Here is a 21,965-nt window from a genome sequence, read left to right as displayed (position 1 = left end):
ATGGAAATTATTCTGCGATCATCCACCACTGTTGTCTTCTGTGGGCGTCCAGGTCTTTTTGCATTGATGAGTTCACCAGTTCTTTCTTTCTTTCTTTCTCAGGATGTACCAAACTGTAGATTTTGCCACTCCTAATATTGGATGGGTTTTTTCTGTTTTCGCAGCTTAAGGATGGCTTGTTTCATCTGCATGGAGAGCTCCTTTGACCGCATGTTTTCTTCACAGCAAAATCTTCCAAATGCAAGCACCACACCTCAAATCAACTCCAGGCTTTTTATCTGCTTAATTGAGAATGACATAACGAAGGAATTGCCCACACCTGCCCATGAAATAGCCTTTGAGTCAACTGTCCAGTTACTTTTGGTCCCTTTAAAAACAGGGTGGCACATGTTAAGGAGCTGAAACTCCTAAACCCTTCATCCAATTTTAACGTGGATACCCTCAAATGAAAGCTGAAAGTCTGGACTTTATGTCCATTATATAACTATAACCTGAATATGTTTCAGTAAACAGGTAAAAAAAAAGAAAATTTGTGTCAGCGTCCAAATATATATGGACCTAACTGTACCTCAAACAAATTATATCTAATTATTTTAATGGCATTTTTCCACAGACCAAGTAGGGTAAAAAAATAAAAATGGAGTCACCTTGTAATATGCATTTCTAACACAAATACCAGCATAAGTCTAAGAAGAGGAATCAGTCTGCAGTTAAAAGCGACTGCAACAAACTGTTAGACTTGGCTAATTGAAAGGAAACGTGGCCCCAACAAGAGAGTTATAAACTGAAACAATGGAAAGGATTAGAAAATTCCTTTAAGAAATCAGCTGCAGGAAATGGGATTTACATACAGAAAAGCCAAATGAAAACCAGCTCCTATCCAACACCTAAACAGAAGAAAGCAACGTTACAGAGGGCTAAAGAGAAGCCGTCATGGAGTGTAGATGATCGGATGAAGGCGACATTCAGTGATGAATCACGAATCTGCATTGGTCGAGGAGATGATGCTGGAAATTGTGTCTGCTGCCATTTTAATGAACCATATCAAAATGATGGCCTGAAGAAAATCACATTTCCCCACTAATTTATGACATGAAGTTGCAGGTCAGGTAAAGGACCAGGGGAGATCACAATCATTACTTCAACAGTCAAGGCTCGGGTGTACACTGAAAATTTGGACACGTTTCTCATTCCACTGATAGAAAATAGGTTTGGTGGTGATGTAATAATTTTTCCAGGATGATATGTGTAGCCAAGACTGCTAATGCCTCTCTTCAGGAAAGGGATACGAAATTAATGGCAAACAGTCCAGAACTCAATCGACTGGAAATTTATGGTAGAAATTAAAATTAATAAATAGGTCCATGACAAGGCCCAGTTCCACAAAGCTGACCTGTCAAGTGCTAACTGAGAAAGCCGATGTAGAATATTGTTTTTCATTAGTGAAGTCCACGTCTCAAAGAATTCAGGCTGTTCTAAAAGCCCAAGGAGGAGCAACAAAGCACGAATTGCATGCCCAAAGACATGTGGTTAAGTTAACATGGGGTGGCCATGGCCTGAAGGGTCCTTGAGCAAGGCGCCTAACCCCCAACTGCTCCCTGGGTGCTGTAGCATAGCTGCCCACTGCTCTGGGTATGCGTGTGTTCACTGCTTCAGATGGGTTAAATGCAGAGGAGGAAATTTCACTGTGCTTAGGTGTACATGTGATAAATAAAGGCTTCTTAACTGTGAATTTCTGTTGTTGACGATGGATACCATATTTACTTCAACAATGAGTGAAACCATAATTGTTTCCTCGGGGGCATTAATTATAATTATTTAATCTGTTTGAGGTGGGCATGTTTGAGGAAAATCCTCAAAGTGCAGTAAGCGTAATTCCGAAGAGGAAGTGAATCCAAAACCTTTGCCAGGGTTTTATTATTTACAAGAAATCATCCTCAGTCTGTCAGAAGTGTCAGTTTCTGGCCCCAGGATGCTGTATGGTGGACTTTCAACCCAGCACCATGCACTAACATAGGAGTGCCATGGCATCACTACTCCCCTTCGTTTTTACTTAAAAAAAATAAATAATAATTCACAGATAAAGATGGTTAGCGCTGTCGCCTCACAGCAAGAAGGTCCGGGTTCGAGCCCCGTGGCCGGCGAGGGCCTTTCTGTGCGGAGTTTGCATGTTCTCCCCGTGTCCGCGTGGGTTTCCTCCGGGTGCTCCGGTTTCCCCCACAGTCCAAAGACATGCAGGTTAGGTTAACTGGTGACTCTAAATTGACCGTAGGTGTGAATGTGAGTGTGAATGGTTGTCTGTGTCTATGTGTCAGCCCTGTGATGACCTGGCGACTTGTCCAGGGTGTACCCCGCCTTTCGCCCGTAGTCAGCTGGGATAGGCTCCAGCTTGCCTGCGACCCTGTAGAACAGGATAAAGCGGCTACAGATAATGAGATGAGGTATTGATTTTCCCCAAGATCAATACGTTTGCCTCTTTTATGACTCATGACCAATAAAGTCCATTTCAGGTCTGGGTTGTAACATGATAAAACATGGCAAAGTTCAAACAGGACACTGAGCCATGCAGTCACCTGAAACATTAAATATTATTGCTGAAATTTTAAATTCACCCAACCAAACATGTTAACAGAAGCTTCTAATTACAAACAGTGAAGGCCTTTTAAATGGACAAAGACACAATACAGTTTAACAAATGTACATTACTACCAAAAAAAAAAAAAAAAAAAACCACCACAAGCCATTTGATTAACAGTATACCATTACAGACCAATGCTGTGGACGCAAATATACTGTAACATTTCAACCACACAATCAGGATTTGGTTTCAAGGGCTTTTGTAAAATCCCATTTTGTATCCGGCGGCCATTCACCTGAAATAAAACATTCATGCATTTTACAGTTGTTACCGCAATGTTTTTGGGGAGATGCTGATGCCTTAGTATCTCCCAATCCGTGCACTTTGTACGAGGTTTGATTGTCATAATACTCTCATACAAACTCATGTCATGACGCATAATCTGAAACAGTTGGAAAATCACCCCCGTCAGCACAACCACACGTGAGAAGTTCGAAGATAAAATAGTTTTATTTGGAGTCTCATAGTAAAGGTATGCCTCAACTTGCAAGACAAAATGTTGGCAGTATGTACAACATACCTGTAATTTCCATGGAATGGAATAAAAGCACAATATTTCATACACTCTTTCAAATGAAACCAAAACATTACCTATAGGCAGGCAGGATCGCAGGGAAGGTTATTCCATCAAGACAATTACATTTAAGATTATACAGTGCCACATACTACATACTGAAAGGGACAAACTTACATGTAATCAAAAAACTGCTTTTGAACTACACGGTAACATTCAACTTCTGGAGCGAAGTTTACCTGTATTAAAAGGTTGTCCTCTTTTGGCGAAGCAGATTAAAAATCCAAGTTCCCAAACTATTAAGTCAGGATACGGAAAAAGTCGAGGCCAGCTACTTCCACTTAGAATCTCAGGCAAAAACAACACATTAACAAAATACAGCCTCAACATTCCATTAAATAAACAAATTCAGCAACAGATAATTGCCCAAAAGGGGAGAACACCAGTCTTCCATACCAGGATCATACAGCCAACATACCCTTGTGTTCTTTTAAAAAGCACCATTGTACATCTCATGGAAAATTAGAAATATTACAAATGTAAAATTTATTTTTTTATTAAACACCTATGTTCTTCTTTATCTCTTAGCTCATTTGGGAAACATAATGGTTTGTTGCTTTACATTACTTGCTGCATGACTACTCGAAGAGGCTGAAAAATATTGCAGTCTTAAAACTGCCAAGCTGCCACGCCTTGGAGGAAAATGAAGCTTTGCTTGATCCACGCACAAAGTGGCATCCGTGTTGAGAGATGAAAAGGCTGAAACTTTCAGGCCTTTCAAGACACTCCCCAGGTTTCTGAACACACAGGAGAAAAAAAAAAAAAAAAAAGGAACAGGTTGTGGGAAGGTGAGACAGAAGGGGGCGAGGATGGAGGAGAGAGTCAGACAGGTAGGATGGATGCGTCTAGCTGGGCTCCATGCGCAACTTCTTCCTGGTGGGTGGTTCCTCAGGCTCAGACTCGGAGCTGGAATCAGAACCGCCATCGAAGGCCGAAACGGCACTGCCTTTAGGGTTGGTGTACAAGCTGCTGTCTGATGAGTAGCTGGCCTGCAGCTGTGTGTTCCCCTTGGCCTTCTCTAGAGCACGGACTGATGTAGCCAAGAAACAAACCAAAAAAAAAAACCACCTAAATATTTCATTTGCAAAATATTCGAACAAAAAAACCTTTAGAGAGGTTGCACATACACAAAACACCCCATCCAGTTCTTATACCTCATTTTGATCAGCCACTCGCTAGCTTTCCCTGATCACATGACCGCTACCAACCAGGGAGGATAAGGACGAGCACATCACATGCTTGCTCTGAAGGGGTGTTCACACGGCAACTTTTACTCCGGTGTAGCGCCGGGGCTGCCCCGGTAGAGCGTTCACACGGTACAAAGTTATACCGGTGCAGCCACTGAAAGCTGCTTAAACCGGTGCAAATCTAACCCTGCTCGGGAGGTGGTTTAAGAAATTTACTCCGGAGTAAATGCTAGTTTGTGGGGCAGCACCGATATAAAATGGGACGTCTGAACGCTACAGGGGTAGACTCGCTACGCGTGAGGAGAGTTGATTACATACGGGCATTGCATAATTTGCATCCTGGTATTTTGTGCTTCCAAAATGGCAAATATCAACAACAGAACTGCGTGTCTTCCAGTGTTGCCAGATTGGGCGGTTTTAAGTGCATTTTGGCAGATTTGAACACATTTTGGGCTGGAAAACGTCAGCAGTATCTGGCAACACTGGTGTCTTCATCCACGTTGTTTTCCCGGCGCTTGGTGATGCCATGACAACCGGGAAAAGGAAGTACATTTTCACGCATGCGCACATTTCATTTCTGCATTATTACTATCATATAGCACGGTCGCAAAAACTGCCGTGTGAACGCAAGTGGGGCTGCACCGGTGCCAACACGCTTCTCTCTAGTAAGCAGGTTTGTGAAGTGTGAACGCTCCACAAAATTTACACTGGTGTAAGATATATCGCAACAAAATACATCGGTGCAGCATTGATGCAAATACGTGCCGTGTGAACACCCCTTGAGACACCTTAAAAAAAAAAAAAACTCGCAACATTTCAAACTGCTGCTCACGCTATGGACCAGGGACACTGAACAGATTCTGAGGAGACTGCCGACTGCCCTCTTCCACATACACACAGATGCTCACACATTGCTCACCTCTTGGACTCCTTGCCACAGGAGTCTGCGGCATTGTCAGGATTCAAGCTCGTAATTTTCAATTCTCAATCGAGTGCTTTTCTGTTACGCAACTTCAGAGCCAAAACATGCAGATTTACTGCTGCCAGAAGAACTGGCACATTCATCGCTCACTTCAGAATTATTCCTAATACCGCTATGGAAGGCACATTCATAGCAGTAGTAGGAACAATCCTGAAGTTAAAAAGTTGTCTATTCAAAGCTTAACTGACCGTAAAATCAGTTTGAAGCAGGACAGTCAAGTCAGTAATAGGCTGCCTTAACATGAGGCAATATAATCCTATTTTTAAAAAGTGCTGCTGCTGCGAGTTCTCTTTTTTTGGGGCAACAGATGACTTAGAAAATTTAGTGAAGAAAAAGAAGAAGTCTTTTTAGAAAAGCAGTGAGTGATGTCACTCTACTCGTGTGTTGGGGACAAGTTAGAAAACCAACATGGTAAACATGTGATCAAGTACAGTGTCCTCTCCAGACTTATAAAAAGGGCTGGAGTTTTCCCTCCTTGTTTAAAGTGCACATCACGGGTAAATTCAGGAGCAAGATCAATGTAATTCTCCTATTTTATATTAAACTTTGGTCAAATATCGGTCGCATTTTGTGCAATTTTTTTTACCTTGCGCAATACCAGAAAAATTCAGTTGAAATCAAGCCATTTGAGGCGAATTGGTCCGCCTCTGAAAAAACTTGGCATTTGGATTTCCCGGCAAACATTGATTTTCGTGACGTTGCGTGCGGGACGCCTCCTTCTGAATCCTACGTCAGCGCTGGTTTGTTTATGAGAAAACGACCTGGTGGTTTTCTGCAAATTTCTTCGTTATCACGTAATTATTAAAATGGCTAACAGATGTATCGTAGAAGGGTGTAGCAACACCAATCTTGATGGGATTACTACTCATCGTTTCCCACATTGCGCTCAGGTGACAATTCCATATTTCAATGCAAAATCGCTCGCTGCTAAACTTGGTCTACACAGGCTGTGCACTGAAACCGTGCAAAGCTCTCGCAGCCTGCTGGTGCTTCTGCAGGTAACGTCACGAATCTGGCTCCAGACTCCCTTGGGATTTTTCCAGATGCGTTTTGTCATTTTATTTTTTTCTGCTGTAGACAGATGGCCTTGTGCAAAATTACCCTTCTGGATGAGTGTGTAAAGGGACATAGTTCCATATTAAAAAAAAAAAAAAAAAAAACAACCGAATTTGGTCCAGGATATGCACTTCAAGTGCGAGATGAAGGTCCCACGTTAACTGTTGCTACATACAGTCAAGTCACACAAAGCAGCTCCTTACCTATTGAATTTCTGCCCCCAGAGCTACACTGAAGCAGCCACATAGTGCCAAATACTGAAACAAACTTGGCCAAATCAAGTCAATCACCTGATCCAAACCCCTTGCAAAACACCGAACCAGAAAAGATTTCTTTAATCTCAATGGATCCTAGACAACCAACCTTTCCACCACCAGCGTTGTAGTCAAGTCACTAAACCTCGGGTCCGAGTCCAGTCTTAAGTCCCCAGTGTTCAAGTCCAAGTCATTAAAGAAAATTTTGAGTCGACTCCAACCGCGCCGTTTGACGGTGGCCGTTTTAGCCCCATTAACGTTAGTCTGTTCCTGAACATGACGTATGACCAGGTGAATGTGCTTCTCTTTGTCAGGGAGTGCGAAGTATTCTGTCAGAGATGGTTGCGAGACAGATGTAAGTGCAGAAGGTGTTTTTATTAGACAGATAAACAATCCAGAACGGCAGGCAAAGTTGCAAAATGGTGAAACAGGCAACAGGTCGTGAGGCACAAACAGGCTATCGTAGACTCGGCAGAATCAAAGACGAGAAACAGGAAATCAAGGATCAGGAAACCAAACAAGGAAATAAGGCTCAGTAATGTGTCAGCAACGCGACTCAATACTTCACAAAGTATGTGTGTGTTTGCAGTCTTTATATAGGTGCGCTGATTGCACCCTAATCCTGTACAGGTGCGAGTCATTTACAGCGCATGTGCGAGAGTCCGCTTGGCGCGTGCTGTCCCGAGAGTCTATCTGATGCACGCAGAGGTGTGACATTCTTGCACGAAATTAGTACAAAAATTAATGTAGATATAAATCTTTTCTTATGCCAAATTATTAATGGCATGTTACAAAAAACCAGTCCTCGTCTCCAATTTACGAGTCCGAATGCAGTTAATGCACAAGTCCGAGTCATCAGTGCTCAAGTCCAAGTCAAGTCATGAGTCCTTAAAGTGCATATCCTGGACCAAATTTATTTTTTTTTTTATATGAAAGTATGTCCCTTTACACACTCATCCAGAAGGGTAATTTTGCACAAGGCCATCTGTCTACAGCAGAAAAAAATAAAATGACAAAAACGCGTCTGGAAAAATCCCAAGGGAGTCTGGAGCCAGATTCGTGACGTTACCTGCGGAAGCGCCAGCAGGCTGCGAGAGCTTTGCACGGTTTCGGTGCACAGCCTGTGTAGACCAAGTTTAGCAGCGAGCGATTTTGCATTGAAATATGGAATTGTCACCTGAGTGCAATGTTACTTCACCTTTGGATGAAGAATGTAATGTTGCTACACCCTCCTACGATACATCTGTTAGCCATTTTAATAATTACGTGATAGCGTTGAAGAAATTTGCAGAAAACCACCAGGTCGTTTTCTCATAAACAAACCAGCGCTGACGTAGGATTCAGAAGGAGGCGTCCCGCACGCGACGTCACGAAAATCAATGTTTGCCAGGAAATCCAAATGCCAAGTTATTTCAGAGGCGGACCAATTCGCCTCAAATGGCTTGATTTCAACAGAATTTTTCTGGTATTGCGCAAGGTAAAAAAAAAAAAAAAATGGCACAAAATGCAAAAAAAGTGTGACAGATATTTGACCAAAGTTTAATATAAAATAGGAGAATTACATTGATCTTGCTCCTGAATTTACCCGTGATATGCACTTTAAAATCAGAGCACAAGTCGGACTCGAGTACTACAAGCCTGTCCACCCCATCACTTTGTGCCATGCGATTCTAGTAAAACAATGAAACCAGTCGATTCTTCCTCCAGCAGCATGCACCATGATGTGTTATTCCCTGAAATAACCTTGGCCAAGTCAATCACCTGATCCGAACCCCACGGCAAAAGACTAAATAATCCAGGGAAGACTTTCAAAATTTGAACAGATCACAGACTTCAGGGACCAAATGAAATGATACGCAACCAACCAAATAAAGAAATCTACCACAGTGATCTATGCACTTCATGCTGTGATATCACAGAACAATGGCAATTTGTCAGATTTTCTCCTTAGAAATGTTTCCATCTCTTCACCTACATTTATCACCCAGCATGAACACCACTAGATTTCTTCTAATAAAACAAGCGAAGGTATCTGAAGCCTCTTAAACAAGCCAGAACTGAACATGGCTGCATTTACCAGGAAAGATGCCTAGCAACTAGTAACGAGAGTGGCTTTAGAAAAGCCTGGAATTCCTGTATAAATGGAGAACACCACAGCATGGTGCATGCCGTTATATGAAAACTTGACTGTTCTCATTGTTTTCCTATAATTGCATGGCACAAAGTGTGTAAATGTGTATTGCTGTGGTGGAAAATTTGTTTGGTTGGTTGTCTAGGATCCATTCAGAGTCTGGAAAGCTTCCCCAGTTTAGCGTTTTGCAATGGGCTTCAGATCAGGTGATTTACTTGGCCAAGTTCACTATTTGGCACGATGTGGCTGCTTCAGTGTAGCTCTGGGGGCAGAAATTCAAGAGCCCAGGAGCTGCTTGTGAAACAGAGCTCCGATTTCTTGCTAAATCTATTTGTACAGTCAGTCGCACGACAGCTCTTACCCATTTTTTGAGCCGTTTATATATGCGTTTTAAGCCTCGGTCACAACCGTCCGTCCGTGCCCCTACGGCCGGTCTACGTGCAAAAAACGCAAGAAACGCACGGAGGGCGCGTGTGTGACGTGCTGATTTTCGAGCCGTAGACTGGCTGCAGAGGTTCTTTGTCATGTCAAACTCACTCTACGGGCGCTTACGTTTTTTTCAGGTTGCAAGACAAACTTACGGCCAACGTGCGTCTTTCTCCACGAACAGAACAAAAAAAAAAGAAAAAAAAAAAGGCAGCGATTTGGGAAACGCCAAAAATCGCACGGCCAAAAAAATCGTACGTCCGGTTGTGACCTAGGCTTTAGCAGAATTAGCGCTGCGTTACTTCCGCCTACGGTCAAGTCACGTGTATTCATGCTATTTTACATCGTTGCACCCTCTGCTGTGTAAACACAATTACAGTGAGGAAAAACCAAGGGGTCATGCAGCCTGATAATCATCACAGGTCATCGATTCGAATAATCAAATTTCTATCGCACTTGATCGTCACACGATATCTCTTTACATGCCTACAGCCTTTACTGTCAGGACCAGTTCTGAAGTTAATAACGAATGAGCCAGTTCTTCTGGCACCATTACATACATCCAGGTTTCACAGATGGGCTGCACAGAACTGGACGTTTTTGCTCTGAAGATGACAAAAGTCGTAGCCATCCGTGGTCAGATGTGATACTAGTCAAATCATTAGCGGCTGTGAGCTCATGTATGTGGAAGAGGGCAGTCAGCAGTCTCCTCACGATCTATTCAGCTGCACTTTTCCACAGCATTACTGGCAATTTGAAAAGTTGCTGTGACTTCAGGCCATCCTTAAAAAAAATCCGTTTTCTGTCCACCAGGTGAGCAAAAAAATTTTTCAGTAGGGAGGGAGGGATTTTTATTTTATATATGGATGGATAAGAAATGAATTTCGCAAAACAAAACTCAAAAGCTGTTTGTAACGTCTCGGATGGATCAAGATCAAACGAATTTTCCAGTAATGGTTTGTGATGGTCCGACACACGGACTTTTTGTAGCTCTAAATCGAGCGTTAGGCCTAGTTCGGATGAAATTACACTATTAAAATGATCACTGAATGATTTGTTTTTCTGAATCTTTACTATTTTGTTGTTCGCTAGAATACCATTTTGCAATTTCACACTTAAGCAAATGTTTGATAACTCCGGATCTCCTTCCTTCATGGTGGCTGCCATTTTTTTGTGCCGCACGGCGCATGCGCAGAGCTGATTCGATTCTATATTCTGCACGGAATGCGTAAATGTCAAGATCGATTTTAGATTTACGAACCCCCCCCCCAAAAATGTCAAAAAAAAAACGGCGTTAAAAAAAAAAAAAAATTTCAACCGCACAAACGGCACTCACCCGGCCGGTGGACCGGAAACAGAACATTTTTTTAATATAAACCCCTGATGTTGGCACATCTGGAGAGGATACAAAACCGACACTTTTTTTTTTGATGAGCAGCACATTAGGTTTAAATTAAGAGTTACCTGCTCCTCGTTAGGGTTGAGTATCATTTGAGTTTTATCGATCATGATTCTGCTTATCAATTCCCACTTTTGATTCTAGAATAAATAATAATAATAATAATAATAAATTTAGTATAAATACACAGGTGATTATAGAAAACTGCGTGTGCTGATTGATCGAGAAACTCCGACTATTTCTCAATAAATCACCTCGAGCGACTCGGCAAAATGGCGATGGCTTCGTTACCGTAAATGAGGAAAAATTACAAATTATGAAGGGGGGGAAGCTGTTCTGAAAAGCACTAAAAATATTCAAAGGTAAGGTGGAATTGTGATTTATTTTATCCATTTCAAAACACAAGTATTTTATGTGACTTGGCATAGAGATGTGACAAGTCTACGTGCATGATCGTGCATGCTGCTTTTAAGATTTCAAATAAGTGATTGTTTTCAAATCCAACTTTAAATTTTTTTTAAAATTAATTAAAAAAAAAAAAATCACCTGTGTATTGATGATAAAACAATTATCTGCTTCAGGCTCAGTGAACATCAGTGAATAATAACCTCGACTTCCTCTCAGTTATTATTCACCTCACCTGAGGCAGAGAACTCTTAAAGAATAGGATGGAGAAAAATAAATAATTTAAGTGAACGCACTGATGAGTAATAACATTTATATTGATCATAAAGAAGCGTTTCTTTTTAAATGAATATCAAGCACATTTTATTAAAGCAGCTGGTATCCAATAAGAATAAAGATTAGCTAATAAACAGGATTAGCTAATAGGGATGTGAAGAGTTCTCGTTTCTGGTTGTAATCTACGAGCCAGAGTTATACTCGCAGCACAGATACTGTACAGTGGCGTGAAAAAGTGTTTGCACCCTTTGATTTCTTTTTTTTTTTGCACGTTTGTCACACTTAAATGTTTCAGATCATCAGACAAATTTAAATATTAGACAAAGTAAACAAAAATGCAGTTTTTAAATGAAGGTTTTTATTATTAAGGGGGGAAAAAAATCCAAACCTACATGACCCTGTGTGAAAAAGTGATGCCCCCCCCCCCGTTAAAACATTAATTAACTGTGGTTTATCACATCTTTGGAAAGCTGAGTTCGATTTCTCTAGCCACACCCAGGCCTGATTACCACCGCACCCATTCTCAATCAAGAAATCACTTAAATAAGACCTGCCTAACAAAGTGAAGTCAACCAAAAGATCCTCAAAAGCTAGACATCATGCTGCGATCCAAAGAAATTCAGGAACAAATGAGAAACAAAGTAATTGAGATCTATCAGTCTGGAAAAGGTTATAAAGCCATTTCTAAAGCTTTGGGACTCCAGCGAACCACAGTGAGAGCCATTATCCACAAATGGCGACAACGTGGAACAGTGGTGAACCTTCCCAGGAGTGGCCGGCCGACCAAAGTTACCCCAAGAGCTCAGCGACGACTCATCCAAGAGGTCACAAAAGACCCCACAACAACATTCAAAGAACTGCAGGCATCACTTGCTTCAGTTACAGTCAGTCAGTGTTCATGACTCCACCATCAGAAAGAGACTGGGCAAAAATGGCCTGCATGGCAGAGTTCCAAGACAAAAACCACCGCTGAGCAAAAAGAACTTAAAGGTTTGTCTCAGTTTTGCCAGAAAACATCTTGATGATCCCCAAGGCTTTTGGGAAAATACTCTGTGGACTGACGAGACAAAAGCTGAACTTTTTAGAAGGTGTGCGTCCCATTACATCTGGCGTAAAAGTAACAGCATTTCAGAAAAGGAACATCATACCAACAGTAAAATATGGTGGTGGTGGTGGTGTGATGGTCTGGGGCTGTTTTGCTGCTTCAGGACCTGGAAGACTTGCTGTGGTAAATGGAACCATGAATTCTGCTGTCTACCAAAAAATCCTGAAGGAGAACGTCCGTCCGGCCATCTGTTCATGACCTCAAGCTGAAGCGCACTTGGGTTCTGCAGCAGGACAATGATCCAAAACACACCAGCAAGTCCACCGCTGAATGGCTTAAGAAAAACAAAAAGAAGACTTGAGTGGCCTAATCAAAGTCCTGACCTGAATCCGATTGAGATGCTGTGGCATGACCTTAAAAAGGCGGTTCATGCTCGAAAACCCTCCAATGTGGCTGAATTACAATTCTGCAAAGATGAGTGGGCCAAAAATTCCTCCACAGCGCTGTAAAAGACTCATTGCCAGTTATCGCAAATGCTTGATTATTGCTGCTAAGGGTGGCCCAACCAGTTATTAGGCTGAGGGGGCAATCACTTTTTCACACAAGGTCATGTAGGTTTGGATTTTTTTTCCCTTAATAATAAAAACCTTCATTTAAAAACTGCATTTTGTGTTTACTTGTGTTATCTTTGTCTAATATTTAAATTTGCTTGATGATTTGAAACATTTACGTGTGACAAACATCTCATCTCCTCTCATTATCTGTAGCCGCTTTATGCTGTTCTACAGGGTCGCAGGCAAGCTGGAGCCTATCCCAGCTGACTACGGGCGAAAGGCGGGGTACACCCTGGACAAGTCGCCAGGTCATCACAGGGCTGACACATAGACACAGACAACCATTCACACTCACACCTACGGTCAATTTAGAGTCACCAGTTAACCTAACCTGCATGTCTTTGGACTGTGGGGGAAACCGGAGCACCCGGAGGAAACCCACGCGGACACGGGGAGAACGTGCAAACTCCGCACAGAAAGGCCCTCGCCGGCCACGGGGCTCGAACCCGGACCTTCTTGCTGTGAGGTGACCGCGCCAACCACTACACCACCGTGCCGCCCCTGTGACAAACATGCGCAAAAAAAAAAAAGAAACCAGGAAGTAGAGGTCTGCGCGGGACAGAATTTTCAGTCCTGCTCCCGCAAAGAATTATGATTTTCAGTCCTGCTCCCGCCCGCAAATCCCGCATGATGCAGACGTTCGCGTTATTTCCCTCACACGAGTGAGAACGACTTCCAAATGTCTGATTTCAGGACTCTTGACTTAACGGTAAATGTACCTCTTTTTAAAGCAGCACTTACTTCTGAAGCACTGTGAGCTTCACTAGAGGAGCTCTGCTCTTCTGCCATGATCGGAGATCTCAAACACGGAAGAGCGGAAAGGAATCGGAAACGTACGCGAGATTAGACCACATCCGCAAATTTAGGCATCTTAAAATGTTTTTATTAATGCCAAATAAAATATCCAGCACAAATTATATATGACAGACATAAATTAATAATTTATAAATTTTATTTTAAACACGTTTTTAGTTAGCAGGACTGCAGCTCATCACCTCTCCCGCCCGCTCCCGCATTGTGCACTCCCCCTCCCGCCCGCAATGAGCTTTCAAAATTTGTCCCACGCCGCACTGCTTTGCATCGGGTCCCACGGGACTCCCACGGGAGTGCAGGGCTCTACCAGGAAGCGGGCAAACACTTTTTTCACACCACTGTATATTGAGATGAGTGTCGGAGAAACAGCCGGCTGCAGTTTACTGCAAAAGAAAAATAGATCAGGATTTTATAACAGAAGGTGTAATTTTATCCTATAGGTCACCGGTTACTTCAAAATCATTTTCAGTGGAACTGTACAAGTATTTTCTGGCAACATTAATATAGAAAGTTGAATAAATGTTAAAATTATTTGAGATTAGACTGTACTTCTAATGTAATGAAAGAACAAATGGGGTAAAAACGACTTCTGGTTTAATATGGAGCCCCTGCTATTGATACGAAAATGGATGGAAGGAGGCGTCTCATGGCCAGGCGTTATTAATTCGTTCCCTCATTTTAACCGCGCCCGTGATTGAACTAAAATGACAGAACGAATATATCTCATGAGAAAACAATTAATACAACCTGGCTGTGAGATTTTATACATTTGTATTATTTCTCTGCGTCATGAGCTCATGCGTGCTGCATTATGGCAGTCTATATGCGAGATCTGCTGTAAAGGCTGGATCATGTGAAAATGAGCAGTAGTGTTCGATGGGTTGTTGCAATATTATTAACTCCGCCCCCCACCCCCAAGCTCAGGCGGGCCGAAATAAACAAGGCGACGGTTTAGAGAACAAAACGACTTTTGACTGTTTACTGAAGTTCATCTGTCACACTGTTGTGACATTAGCTATGCATGCTAGCTCGTATCTAAACAAAATGGACACGCTGTTGTGTTGATGCATGACAATCATGTAGACAGGTCCTGGCAGACAGCTACGTACTTCATCGCAGACATGTAGCTTTTGTTTGTAATAATAAGTGTCATCACAGAACTGATAAGCAGAACCAGAAAAAAATATCCCCAAAACATTTTACAGGTATCTGGTAAATTTTGGATTTGGTTCCAATTTAGAACCCAGTTTCAGTTCCCAACCCCACGCCTCACGTGGCACGTTATTCATTTCCAGCCCTGATGTAAAAGCATGTGAAACACTGAGGCCCTACTACGTTTTTTTAAAAGAAAAATCCGCACACTTACCCTGCTGCTCCAGCAAAGCGTTCTGTTTCTTCAGGTCATCAATGTCCTGTTGGTGCGTGTGGTTCTTGCGGCGCATGTACTGGATGTACTCTGTGGCTTTGTCTAAAATCTGAGCTCGGGAAGCCTGTTTGACAAAGTGCTGTCACACATCTGAATCATGACAGGAGGTTCCATCATATACACATTTATCAAGATGACAATCATGCTTTGACCTCTAAAGATCTGAAAGCTTGTTCATGTTAATGTGCATCAGACAGCTTTTGAAGTGAAGAACCAAATATTTCAAATCAAGCAGGAACTAAATAACTCAATGTGTTCAACTTGAAATAAAATTTTATAGTATAAACATTTTTGCACTGAAAAGTGTGTGGCGGCCTGGGAAACTGGTGTACAAGTTTCATAGGCTTTTCTGTATTTTGACCATTTTCTACACTGTAGAACAATACTGAAGACATCAAAACTATGAAATAATGTGTTTTTTTTTTTATTTTGCAGTCCAAATCCTGTGCTCTGATTGGCTGGCGAGCGGGTCAGTATCCTACGGTATGGACCCCAGTTACGGATCTCTGGTGACTCACTCGTTCACAACAAACATAGGAGCAATTTTTGTCAACATTTATTTTCGCATTTCTCAGGAGAATAGCATTACATTTTACAGCATAGATAGCGATAACAGTCTTCACAGCAAAAGTGAGTTTTACTACCCTGAGGAAGAAGAAAAAAGAAAAAACATTTCAGGAGAGAGCTAAAAACCTCTAACTTGCTAACGCCGAAGAAAAACATGGCTGAATCCTGAATGACTCAATTTTGTATAAATAGGGGACTACATAGGCGGCAAAATGTAGTTTTTTTCCTGCCATGGAAGTGCGCTTGTATACCAAGGAGGAAGCAATTTGCATTACAGCCGTGAATGAGGATTCAAAATGGCGACTCGGCTCGGTTTTCCCTTTCAGACGCTCTCGTTTTCCGTTAGAATTTGGTAAAGAAAATATATATATATATTATTTACCAGCTTAAGATCGGTCCGTATGGCGAAATACCGTGACCTCGGCCTTGAATACTGACCTCGGCCCAGAGGGTCTCGCTCAGTACTTTCAAGACCTCGGTCACGGTATTTCACGATACGGACCTCCCAGCTGGTAAATAACGTGTGTGGTAAACGAACAACCCCAAAAAAAAAAACCCCACACAAAAAAGGTCTCATATTTTAGATTCTTCAGCATAGCCACTGTTTATCTTGACGCTTTACAAGCTATTGGCATTATCTTAACCAGCTCCATGAGGTAGTCACCTGGAACGCTTTTCAATTAACAGATGCCTTGTCAAAAGGTAATTAGTACAATTTCATGCCTTCTTAATGTGTCTGAGATCAAACAGTAAATAATAAATACAGTAAATAGCTCCATTCCACAACTGTAGTAATCCATAATATGTCAAGAACCGCTCAACTAGGTAAACAGAAATGACACCCATCATTAGTGTAGGTAATCGTATGGGGCCGAGTAAAATTAAGGATTAATTTCACAAGTGATTTCGAAGTTTTGAAAATTGCCCAAGTCGCGAAGCAACGAGGGCAATTTCAAAACTTTGAAATCACGAGTGAAACTGATCCTTAATTTTACAAGGAACCATACGATTACTTGTTTATAATACATAGGGCCAAATTACTCAATTCTGACACGACACGAGGACTGCATTTCCACAGAATATCATTTTCTTGTTTCGTCAGGCTTTTGGACTTGTTTGGCTTTTTACCCATTCCAACGAACTAGCCAATAGCATTTCAGAAATACGGCCCCGTGTTTAAAAAAAAAGCCCTCCTTGATTGACCGATCAGAATTGAGTAATTTGACCCCATGTATTATAATTGAACCAATCAGGGCGCAAGACTATCTTGCACGTTTGAATCAGGTTCTAAAGCGTCTTTCCTCACGACACGAGGATTTTGGACAGGATTTTAACATTTTTCAGGATTGATCCCGGATATTTCTCTTGTCTCAGATGCCGATGCAATGCTGCCTGCATTACTTTAAGAGAGTCTGGTTCGTAGTTTTCCCCCATTTTCTTTCCTCACTTCTGCAAAAAACTGCAATAGCACCTTGTCTAACTCACAGCATTCATATGCCACTAGAGAGTCGTTTATTTATCTTTCTGCGGCCCATTTCTTAAACACGGAAAGCCAAAAATTCGTACTTTCATTTTCGCTTGCAGCTTTCGATTGGTTTATCATTTCTTCGTCAAATATAGCGAAACGTGGCACTGCTGAGTCAGCCATTTTGGAGACAAAATTTGCTAATTTTTGTAACCGTAACCAAGCAACGAACTAGCCAATAGCATTTCAGAAATACGGCCCCGTGTTAAGGGAAAAAGCCCTCCTTGATTGACCAATCAGAATTGAGTAATTTGGCCCCATGTATTAGCACTTTAATACATGAACCCTGTGTCCGAAACCACTCGTTCACTACTCCCTACTCACTATATAGTGAGCTCATTGGTAAAATAAAATAAATAAAAACAAACCACTTCCTAACACTACTCCATTGCGCTGTTATTTACGTCATTACTGTCGCACGATTAAAACCCGCCAGATCAGTCGGCCGGTGGGTTTTCAAGAATAAGAAATACATGCGTGTATTTTTGTGATAAATCCATATTATACTGAGCGTATTTCCCACATTAATAAATACAAAGTATTTTGTGTATGCTGCATCTTTCAGTTCTTTTAAATCAACACTGAATACTTTTCTTCTTTGCTGCTGCCTTTTATTAAATCGAATTTGAAGCTTTCGATTTGATTTCTTTCAGCGTGACCGCAACACATGATGGGATATATTGCTTTGGTTAGTGACCATCGGTTGTACACTACTTTTCATGATGCATTGTGGGATACTTTGAGTGCACCATATAGGGTGTAATAATGCTCGCTATACAGTTGGACAGTGCTACAAAATGGCGACCTCACTATATAGACCCTTTTCAGTCACGTGACCTTCGTAAACGTGACCGCCATTTTGGACATGTAGTGGACTTCGGCTCGAATCAGTTTGAATGCGAGGAAGGCGACAAACGAAAAACATAAAAGAAAAAGGAGCGAGATAAAGAAAACACCTTCACTATCCAGCGACGTAGGGCATTTACAGGGTGAGCAGAGGGAGAGGTATTTGCAAAAATTGAGGTTAGCAGGCTTAGAGAACAACGTTTACCTGCTTCCACCAGGATTGTTCACTGACGTACAGAAGTACACGAAGCCCTCGTCTTTACCTGACTTCGGCCCACATGATCTGTATACCTATGTCGTTAAAAACCCATCGCCATACACATACACGCCAACGTCCGAGGTTCCGGAGCGCGCTCTGGCTTGCTCCAGGAGTGCTCCGGCCGAGGTTCCGGAGCCCGCTCCGGCTTGCTCCAGGAGTGCTCCGGCCGAGGTTCCGGAGGGCGCTCCGGCTTTACTGGATTTACTAGTTTACTGTAATTATGATCCGGCAGCTATTTACACCGGATCCAGTGTAAATAGCTGCTGGAGTCAACGTCAGAGAATTAAGCAGCGCGCTCTGGCTTGCTTGCCCTCAAATTAAGCAGCGCGCTCTGGCTTGCTCCCGGAGTGCTCCGGCAGAGGTTCCGGAGCTCGCTCCGGCTTGCTCGCCCTCAAATTAAGCAGCGCGGTCTGGCTTGCTCGCCCTCAAATTAAGCAGCGCGCTCCGGCTTGCTCCGGAGCAAGCCGCTTAATTTGAGGGCAAGCAAGCCGGAGCGAGCTCCGGAACCTCGGCCGGAGCACTCCGGGAGCAAGCCGGAGCGCGCTGCTTAATTCTCGGACGTTGGCTCCGGCAGCTATTTACACTGGATCCGGTGTAAATAGCTGCCGGATCATAATTACAGTAAACTAGTAAATCCAGTAAAGGAAAAACTTGAGACTGAAAGGTTAACAGTCATCCAAATGACTGAACGTAAACATTGCTACAGTAACATACTAGCTACTATGTTGTTGACATTAGCTAGTCAACAATAGCTACTACAGAAGAACAAAGAGGTTACAATGGGTTATTTTAGCCTATTTGCTTACACACTCGCCGCCACAGAATGTTAACAGCAATGTAATGCCTTTTCTGGCTAATTTTATTCGTCTTACCTCCAACAAAGTGGTCACTACACAAGCGTTGGTATGCCGAGGGCTGCCAATCTTTCCCGTTAATGGCCGCTATCCATCTTCTCTGTCGGGATCCGATAAAATGATAAACCTTGCCTTGTTTGTTGATGGTTACTACATCCAGGTGCACAACAATATAGTGGCATGATGGAAGTCTTGCTGAAAATAAACACTTTCTTTGCTGCCGTTCCTCAATGCCGGCTATGGTAAACTACTGGTAGTACACGTCCAAAATGGCGGCCGTGTTTGTCGTGACGTCACGTGAAAAGGGTCCATAGTCCACTACACAGCGAGTAGGGAGTGATTTCGGACACAGGGGAAGTGTCTTAATTAACAAAATGAAGAAAAACCCATCGACTGAGAAGGCGTGTCCAAACTTTTGACTGGTACTGTGTAATTCTGAAAACTAAATTTTTGAAATATGTTCCTCTTTTACATGCAGCTCAACCAGTAACAAGTAACAGCATTTTAAAAAGTCTGTTTACCCTCAAAAGTGAAACGGAAGAACATGAGGCTGATGTCAGTTTCACTACAGCGTGTATGTAGCTATTCATTAACCTGACCAAAGCCTGACACTCACTGTATGAGGATATTAGCGAGGAAGGTTTAGATAGCTTGACTTGGACAAGAATAACAAAGTAAATTAAAAAAATTAAATAAAATTTCCATGTTGTTTTACTGAAATGTATTTACGGTTTATTAACCCTTTCACCACTGCACCACTAGATCAGCCTGGAAAATATGGAATCTCAACACCACAGACCGTGAAAACGGTCTCATGTATTGGTCGCCATTATCAGGGCAGACCACTATTCTGGTCTCAGTAGTCGGGAAACCCCGTGTATCATACACGCTGATTTTTTGAGAAGTCGAATTTGCTGGGATTTCCTACGACATTATTTTATGTTAGAGTTACGCATTTTTCTTTCGGTAAATGTTAATGGATGAAATTCAAATTTCATGAAGAATATTAAAATCGCCTGCGACCCTGTAGAAGGATAAAGTGGCTAGAGATAATGAGATATTAAAATCGCAGTTACATATAATAAAAGAAACTGCTAAAACTTCAAACTACAATAAAATTGGTTTTATTCACATAGTAGTATTTGATCTAATACACACCTGCGTAAAAGCTCATTAGTGCATACACCTGGATGCAGCAAGTGAGAAGAAACTCATGTATAACGTACACAAAATTGTTACAGCTGGTTTTTAGTCATGTTTAGGCCGGATTCTGTTCTTTTAAAAATAAAACCAATAAGAAGTTGACATTTGCAGACCTGTGTAGTTATCAGTGTTCGGTTTACTGTCAAAGTGTTACATATTCCTGGAGCAGAATTCCTCCACTTTCCAACGGTACCAAATGGGTCACTACGGCACACAGTTTAGACAGATGTATAGATACACACATACAGTACTGTGCAAAAGCCTTCGGCACATGGAAAGGAATGCTGTCGACCAAAAATGGCTTAAAAATAATGAAACTAAATGTTTGAACATTTAAAAAACAAAAAAACAAAACCATCAACAGCAGTAAGCCATAATAAATGAAATATTCAACATTTGGTGAGAGACGACCCTTTGCTTTAAAAAAAAAAAAAAAAGTGTCATCTCGGGTACAACGATTGCAGTTTGATAAGGAAATGAGCTGTAGGTTTTACTGAGCATCTTACAGAACTAGCCACAGTTCTTCTGGACACTTTGACCGTCATACTTGCTCAGTGTGGGAAATAAGGAATTTTAAGCAGACCGACACAGGACAGACAAGTCTGAAATGTTGTCTGTCCGTCCAAATTTCAGCCTGTTCGAATGACGGGCCAAAAGCCCAGAATAACGCGGCCAAGGGTCTGGGGCCCGCCTTTGGGCTGAAGGGCTTTAGGTGCCTGGAGATGGCTTCTCAGCTCTTTCTGGGCACATTTTTGTGATCTTCAAAAGGTCAAATTACACTACAAATTAAATCTTACTTACAAGAAAATGTCAGAAGATTCGAGAAAACCATGCTGAAAGTTCTACCCAAGAAAACAGTCATACACACAGGTCAGTTCCACGTCTAGAAAAAAGTATGGTGGCGTAAGGATGTTCCAGTTGGTTACAATTTACTGGTACTCATATACCGGTACTATAATGCCGCTTTTCCACTACAAACGCGGCTGAGTTGGGCTGAGCCGTGCCGTGCTGAGTTGGGCTGAGTCAAGCTGAGTGGGGCTGTTGGAGTTGCATTTCGACTACAACTGCACTGAACCGTGCTGGCTGGAAGTGGGTGGACACATTGGGTGGAGTTAGCGAAAGTGGGTGGACGTCACGTGATGTCGTTAGGCGGCGCAAACAGTGACATCAGTGACCTTTTAAGCGGTAGTCTCACGACCCGGATAGTAAACAATAAACATGGAGGACATGGAGTCGTTAGTGTTGCTGGTCTTGGTGCTGTGGCTTGTTGTCACCGACAACGCGGACAGATACTGGCAAGAGCGTATAGATGAGGCGAGGCGCATAAGGCTTCAGAAATTCTCGTAATTTGTAATTCTTCTTCTTCCGGGTTTACAGATCCCAGCGTGCTCGCGGGGCGTGTGTGGGCATGTGAGGACACTCCTCCTCACCAATCAGTGCACAGGGGAGTGTCTGCTCACGCCCCCAACCTCACTCGGCTCGCTT

The 21,965-nt window shown here is 42.3% G+C and overlaps 1 protein-coding gene across 2 annotated transcripts in view; it reads right to left on the bottom strand.

The window, feature by feature from the left end:
• Positions 1-3,069: 3,069 nt before the first annotated feature.
• Positions 3,070-21,965, bottom strand: part of LOC132894328 (protein max-like) — a 34,366-nt gene continuing 15,470 nt past the window's right edge. The window contains exons 4-5 of one of the 2 annotated variants that reach the window (XM_060934000.1): positions 15,167-15,305; positions 3,070-4,242 (exon numbers count right to left, since the gene is read on the bottom strand). In XM_060934000.1, the coding sequence (XP_060789983.1) occupies positions 4,058-4,242; positions 15,167-15,305 (324 nt within the window). In that variant the 3' untranslated portion in view covers positions 3,070-4,057. The remainder of the gene's footprint in view (positions 4,243-15,166; positions 15,306-21,965) is intronic. The other variant, XM_060934001.1, reaches the window with a different exon arrangement.

Source organism: Neoarius graeffei, chromosome 11 (genome assembly GCF_027579695.1).
Source record: "Neoarius graeffei isolate fNeoGra1 chromosome 11, fNeoGra1.pri, whole genome shotgun sequence".
Classification (NCBI taxonomy): domain Eukaryota; kingdom Metazoa; phylum Chordata; class Actinopteri; order Siluriformes; family Ariidae; genus Neoarius; species Neoarius graeffei.
The sequence above is the reverse complement of the archived record's forward strand: the minus strand, read 5'-3'. Positions and strand labels throughout refer to the sequence as shown.